The 7293-nt window shown below is 49.0% G+C and overlaps 1 protein-coding gene across 1 annotated transcript; it reads right to left on the bottom strand.

The window, feature by feature from the left end:
• Nucleotides 1-1584: 1584 nt before the first annotated feature.
• LOC125525061 (cytochrome P450 734A4-like) lies at nucleotides 1585-4361 on the bottom strand. Its single transcript, XM_048690071.1, has 5 exons — nucleotides 3920-4361; nucleotides 3576-3799; nucleotides 3221-3468; nucleotides 2704-3100; nucleotides 1585-2531 (listed from the first exon to the last, which is right to left on the bottom strand). Exons 1-5 carry the CDS (start codon nucleotides 4221-4223, stop codon nucleotides 2070-2072), a joined length of 1635 nt encoding a protein of 544 aa, XP_048546028.1. The 5' UTR covers nucleotides 4224-4361; the 3' UTR covers nucleotides 1585-2069.
• Between the last annotated feature and the right edge of the window lie 2932 nt (nucleotides 4362-7293).

Consider the following 7293-nt stretch of genomic DNA (forward strand, 5'->3'; position numbering starts at 1 on the left):
GGTATGATAGGGTGGTATCCTTCTCTGAATGATTTAAGTGACTTGACTTGACGCATGTTCACGCATGTAGTTGAAACAGAATCAACGTAGCCTTCACGATATTTATGTTCATGGTGGATTATATCCTACTCATGCTTGCATTCGGTGTTAATTAATTTTAATGCATGTTCATGACTGTTGTCGCTCTCTAGCTGGTCGTTTCCTAGTCTCTTGCTAGCCTTCACCTGTACTAAGCGAGAATTTTTTTTGTAATATATTTTAGTAACATTTGCTTGTATGCAATATGAATATTTGGAGTGATAATATGATAATTAAAACTAAAAATACATATGCTTTATTCTGTTTCATTATTCTACTATAAATAACTTATAGATGTTTGAATGTTGAATAATTGAATGTTGGTTATTGTACTAAAAATACATATGAATATTGTGTTTGATTATGCTTTATATGTAAACCACTTATGATATAAATAGCAATAATAAAATGAAAATTCTCATAGATGTTTGAATGTTGGTTGTTGTAGTATTGTTTTTTCTTGTACTGTTGCATGTTGAGATGGATTTTTTCCATACATGTTACAAGATGAGATGCTTGCATATTGAGAGAAATATGTGAGGGTAGCCCTTTAGATATAGAAGATAGAAGATAGCAATGTGTATTTTTTGCATAAAAATGATTAGCGGTGTCACCTGCAAAAAAAAGAAGAAGAATAGCGGTGCGATGGAGCCCTTTGGCGAAGATCTCAGCCATGACAGGGAAATGGACCGAGAGACCATTAAGATATGCCTTGGAGGAAGAAGGAGGTGAAAAGAAAACTTAGTCATTATTCAAAAAAATTTACCAAACCCTAGCGCAATGAGGACCTCTAACAAGAAAGTGCGGCTTTTCAGAGAGAAATGTCAGCTAACCGAGTCAAATGGCTTGGTGATATATAGCTTGGTGAAAAGACTTTGTCTCATTTTTGGTTGAAGGTCATGGAGAAGATTGAAAGATGCAAAAAAAAATGCCGCTAGTATATACTCCCTCTGTTCCTAACTATAAATCTTTTTAGAGATTCTAATACAAGCTACATATGGATGTATGTATACAAACTACATATGAAAAGACTCTGTCTCCTTCGTGGTTGAAGATCGTGGAGAAGATTCAAACATGCAAAAAGGAAAAATTCCACTGAGTGCCGCTCCGCTCCGCGGCGGAGTTACGGAGCGGAGAGATTTCGGACGGCCTCTTATATTTAGAAACGGAAGGAATACATGGACCCTTGATAAAGGTGCTCTGTCTGGCCGAGAAAATGTGGTTGAGAGCTGGCGCTGCCCTTAAAGCAAACAACTCGGGAAAGAAACTGCCGTTTTTGTTTTTGTGTGAAGCAAAGAAAACCTAATGCCAAGAAAAATAAGACCACGAGTAGACACGAGGAGGAGGACAGGGCGGAGTGGGTGACACACTGGCAGCACAGTGGACTTGAGTTTAGACTCTAACTAACGAACCTGCACCGCATCCTCAGCACAGCCTGCACAAAGCGTATTCCTCCCATGTACCACCGGGGGGCACGGGGCCGGGATACCGCGTACGTCCACGGCGAACAAATTTCCCATCCCCATACAGCCTTTCCCGTCCCCCCATTGCTCTGGATTCATCATCCTTTTCCGTCTCCTGCTCTACTAAAGATGAAGAATAGCCGGAATGAAACACAGCTGTAATGTAGGAGTAGTACGTACACACAAACGCGGCCCGAATCCGTGGAGGGAGAAGGGAACAAATGGAAGCGACCGGGCAGGGCAGCGCGGGCCCGGCCTTCTCCTGTCCCGTGCCATCAAACCCTAAAGCTCCTGCTCTGCTCTGCTCTGATGATCTACGTACTACGTACTACTACTAGACAGTTAGCGAGGGCCATCCGTCCGTCCATGGCGGGCCACGACGGCGGGCGAAGCTTTCCGTTAGCTGCCGCGTGTCATTAGGCGGCATATGTATGTACACAGAGAGAGCACGGCGTGGTCATTTCTGTCAATTCCTACTCCCTAGAGGCTAACAGAGGTCGTTGGCCGGCCGGCCAGCTAGCTAGCTAGCTAGCGTGGATCGACGCGGACGGCGGGGGCGGCGACAGGGGACGGGCGGAAGATCACGGGCGCGCCGTACTGCGGGTGGAGCAGCATGAGCACCGTCGGCGCGTGCACGTACTTGGGCGACGGCCTCATCTCGAACCGCTGGAGCAGGACGGCGACGGTGAGCTTGGCCTCCAGGAGCGCGAGGTTCTGGCCGATGCACATCCGGGCGCCCAGCCCGAACGGTATGAACGCCAGCGGGTGCGCCGCCGCGCGGGCCGCGCCGCCGGCGAACCGGGCGGGGTTGAACTGCGCCGCGTCGGGGCCCCACAGCCCGGGGTCGTGGTGGATCGCCATGATCGGGATCAGCAGCTCCGTGTCGCGCGGGATCGCCAGGTCCCCGAGGGCCACGTCCACCTTGGCCCGGCGGATGGTGGCCACCGCCGGCGGGTACAGCCTCAGCGTCTCGTTCAGGATCATCCCCACCTGCAACGGGACACGGGGGAAGAAACAAGGTGAGTCTTTTTTGTTTTTGTTTTGCCGCTGCGTGCGGAGTTACCGTAATGCCCCTCCGGCCCTCCGGACGGTTTTCAAAGATCGTCTTTTTCGGTGGTGCTTTCGGTTTCGGCCTCGGAACAGTGGCGCGCGGGTGGCGTACCGTTTTCAGCTTGTGCAGCTGCTCCTTGGTGGGGAGCTCGCCGGGGCCGCACACGGCGAGGACCTCCTGCCGGGCGCGGTCCTGCCAGTCCGGGTGCATGGCCAGGAGCACCGTGGCCCAGGTCAGCAGGTTCGTGGTCGTCTGCTTGCCGGCGAAGAAGAACGTCTTGCACTCCTCCACCATCTCCTCCACCGGCATGGGCTGCGACCTCTTGTCGCGGGCATTGATCATCAGCCCCAGAAGGTCCCTGAAGCCGCCGCCGCTGTTGCCCTTGTCCTTGGCGGCCGCCTCGTGGTCCTCGGCGGCGTCGCTGCGCCGGCCGATGAGCTGGACCAGACCCCGCCTGATCTCCCTGTCCAGGGCCCACGACATCCGGTTCTTCTTGGTCGGCAAGAACCTGCAAATCGATTGAATTGACGGCGCACACATGACATGAGTACAGAAGCATGGAGGTGTCAATGGAGAATCTCTGAGCGGTGACTGGTTTCGGTTGGGATTAATGTGGTATTTGACGTACCGGTAGCCCGGGACGAGCACCTTGCGGAAAGCCTCGGAGGCGAAGGCCATGAGGCGGCCCTGCATGCGGAACACCACGCGGCCCGAGGCGTAGCTGCGGCCGAACGTGGCGCGCGTGATGGCCTCTTCGGCCACCGCCTGGAACCACTCCGCCACGTCCACCTCGACCTCGCCGCCGCTCGCGCGCGCCATCGCCCGCCACCTCTCCGCCAGCGCCGCCACCGACCTGCCGACGTGCGGAACCAGCCGCTGCAAAAAAGAAAAATCGCCGGCGCGGCGCCGTGTCACTCGCTGCACTTGCACACTGACGACCAAGCCGGGCGGGCCAAAGAGATGCGCATGCGTTTCACTCGTACGTTGAGGTTGTCGGGGTAGAAGGCGGGGGCGAGGACGCGGCGGTGGAGGGCCCACTTGTCGCCGTGCAGGCTGACGAGGCCGTCCCCCTCGAGCTGCCGGACGATGGGGTGCGCCTCGTAGCGGTCGAACGCGTCGGCGCGCGTCAGGAAGATCTCGCGGACCAGCTCGGGGTCCGCCACCGTGAGCCGCGGCGTCGGCCCGAACCATATCAAGAACGTCGGCCCTGCGCCGCCACGACAAAGACCCAACCACCATTAAAAATCCATTCCACCCATCGATGGCGGAAACGCGGCTGCTGACAGCAAGAAACACGGAAGGAACACGCGAGGCGGCGCATGCGTACCGTAGATCTTCCTCCAGTAGTGGTAGAAGGCGAGCACCCGGGGCAGCGCGTTGTGGGAGGTGGGCGGCGACATGGGCTTGGCGGTGGCGTCCGCCATGAGCGCCACCATCTCCCGGACGCAGCCGACGAGGAAGCGGTACGGCGGGCCGCGCACGCCCTGCCGCGCGAAGTGCGCCTCCAGCCGCCGCGGCCGCCACCAGAGCGCGTCCGCCACCCGCGCCGCCACGTGCAGGAGGAGGCACGCCGCCGTGGCGGCGACGGCCAGCCCCCTCCACGTCGACCACCACCACTCCGGCGCCCCCATGCCGCTTCCTGACACAGAAGGGCGCCCGCGACAGACAGGGGTCCGATTCCTCGGCGCGCGTCCCGGGTCAGCACGGTGGGTCGCTCGAGTCGTGGGTCTGTTGGGCTGGTTTGGCAATGAGAGAGGAGCAGGAGGAGGAGGAGAGAGGGAGGGCGGGAGGAGGCGGGCGTTATATAGGGGAGCGGCCGGCGGCGTTGGTCGGGCCCAGCCAGCGCTCTGTTCTGCTCTGTTTCTGTTCACTCTTCGCTTTGGGTTTGTCCGGGTCAACGAGGTAGGTTTAAGCCCAAGCGTCCCCGGTTGACCATGCTGGGCTGCTGACGTGGCATTTCCAGTTTTCTGTTTTTCTGTTAGAAATTATGAAGGTGAAATGTCAAGTCCGGTTTGAAATTAAGAGACCATCGCCAAAAGATGAATTTGGAGACCCCCTAATATGTTTTTTTGTTACTAATTAGTCCTATTGTTGTTTTTTGTATCGCCTAGGGTTGTGTTTTTTACCTCATCCTAAAATGTTGTAGAATATTACTAATTGGAGTACTTGACTGAGATTTTTCACAATTGATTAATAAAATAGCAACTACAATCTAGTTAAAAGTGCAACATGTATTATTTTTGCCCACCCTTTTATGTTTTTCAAGCATATGTTGCATAAGAAATTAGTCAACCAAGTTTCATTTAGCTAAATCGATTGAGACTCACGTAAGCAATCTAGCAAAACCCAAGAAATGTGAAGAAACTAGTGCCTTTTAGTGCCTCGACATTACTTCAAACTTCAAAAGTTGTAAAGGTGAGGAAAATCCGGAAATGGCATGTCAAAAGTATGGTTTGAAATTAGGAAACCATCGCCTCAAAAAGAATTTGGGGACCCTAAATGGACCACATTAACTAGAGATTTTACAAATTCTCGCTCTAATAGAAAGATAAAATGCATCTCATTTATGTTTTAAATCATCTTGCATATCAATCCATTTGTTTCAAAATATACTAAGGCATATCATGATTCATGAAGATCAACTTTATGTAACAATAACCCCATATTATCAATTTAATTGTAGATCATAAGAATTAGAACAATGGCACAGCTATGTAGAGGTCGGGGGAGGGGGGGGCGTAGCCCCCTCTCCCCTCCAGCCTTGCATATAACTATGAAGGTTTTTTGTGAGGCTTAAATGGAACGAAAAATTCTCATTGCCCCTCCACTTCTTTGTGATTTATACTTTTGCGCCCGGGAACTTTTGTTTAGCTCTACCACTGGATTAGAAGCTTATCTTTCAAAACACACATTAAATTTTTGAAGCTGAGAGAGTATATTACATGTTTATATATTCACTATCAATTCTAGTGGATCCATATTACAATGGTGAAGATAACATATAAAATTTACGAGCGGGCATTGTGAAATCAACAGGGAATATATATTTATTTGACCAGAAAAGAGTATCACTAAATCACTAGCATCGTTGCACCACAATAAACCATTGGTCGGTTGTCAAATTTCTTAGTTCTAAGTTCCCCCAAAAAATATGATTATATAAGAACATTATGCATTTACCTTTGCTTCTCAAATAAAATCACCAGAATCTTGAAAATATCAAAACACATTGTACTAGTGGTAATTAGAAATATTTACTATTTAAAACATAAGAATTGTAGAAATACTAGAATAATATTTCTATAATGAGGGCATGCTCTAATGTACATGTCAAATGATAGGAGTAAATGTCCTTGGCGTAAAATAAAATGAAAACAAAAGAAACATGGTACAATCACTTGGTAGATAGCAGAAAGTATAATCTAAGTAAAAAATGATAATACAAGTTATGTATATGGTACAAAGAAAGCATTTTATGAACTTTTGGTATATACTATAGGGAGGTAAGCAAATCTCTTTAAAAACACATTTTAACTATTACTTTAAATAAATAATTGAATTACTAGCACTTCTATAATTGGACTTAATTGTGATCACTTACATGTGATCGATCTGCAATAGAGATTGGATACCTCTATTGTCTTTGAAAAAACTCATAGAATGTATATAATGGTTGCAGGCTTTGTAGAATTTAAGAGCATCTGAATTGTGGTAAACTATGATACCCCCCCCCCCCTTTAATTTAAGATTGACAAGCGCACTTTTATTAAAATATGGGCCCATCTATATCTCAGTTGACTGAGATTTTCTCAAGTCTCAATCAATTTAGAAAAATTGCAACTCCCATTCATTGAAAAGTGCAAGATGTATTAGTTTTATTGCACCCGTTATGTTTTCCCAAGCATAGGTTGTATTCTTGTAATGAACCAGCAAGACTTCTTCGCATTTTTCTCCTCTGACCCTAGGCAGCTAGGGCCTACGACAAACTCTATCCTCGAGGATTCATCGGCGAACCCGTTGATTTGCCTCCCCTCTGCATTTCGCTCTGCAGTCAGTGACGAGGAGGGGAATCCCGATGCCTCTTCTCCAGTTAGTAGTTTAGGTTAGGGTTATTTTAGTCCTCGCAGGTGCGGCGTCGGGCCAATGGCAGTGCTTCTTATTTGAGTTTATTTTCTGGGCTCGGATCCTCCTTGAGTTCGTCCGTCTGGACATAGTCGACGAAGCGCCGATGCAAATTCCTGCTGTCTACTCGAGGCAGCGAGGTTAGGGTTTCTTGTCATGTGGTGAGATTTGGTGTCAGGTGCTTCAGATCTATGCAACGGTTCAACGGCGACGACTGCGGCTCCAGGGCGCTGATCCTTAGAGGCACGTGTACGAAGACTTTCCGGCTGTTATCGACAAGGTCAAACCAGCTCCGATAGAGAGCGGCCACAGTTGTGCGTCATCGGCTCGTTCTGGCGGCAGTAGTGGTCGTTCGGTGGTTTAGGAATTTCGATGTAATTTTTATTTGAGATACTTTGTGCTTCTGATGAACTTTTATACCCCCTCCGACTCAAATTAATTGACGCACACTTAGTATAATTGTATAGTTATACGAAGTATACATCAATTAATTTGGATCAGAGGGAGTAATATATTTGATGCTTATGCTTTTCATGAAAAATAAAGAATGACCAATCTAGCAAAACCGTCGAGATATCT

The sequence above is a fragment of the Triticum urartu genome, chromosome 7 (genome assembly GCF_003073215.2).
Source record: "Triticum urartu cultivar G1812 chromosome 7, Tu2.1, whole genome shotgun sequence".
NCBI lineage: Eukaryota > Viridiplantae > Streptophyta > Magnoliopsida > Poales > Poaceae > Triticum > Triticum urartu.

Bases quoted from the DNA above. Each gene is read 5' to 3' on its own strand.
- LOC125525061 (XM_048690071.1), bottom strand. From the start codon at position 4,223: ATGGGGGCGCCGGAGTGGTGGTGGTCGACGTGGAGGGGGCTGGCCGTC. The intron at 3,101-3,220 runs GTACGTCAAATA...ATCGATTTGCAG, and splicing joins GTGCTCGTCCCGGGCTACCG to GTTCTTGCCGACCAAGAAGA. The intron at 2,532-2,703 runs GTACGCCACCCG...GTCCCGTTGCAG, and splicing joins AGCTGCACAAGCTGAAAACG to GTGGGGATGATCCTGAACGA.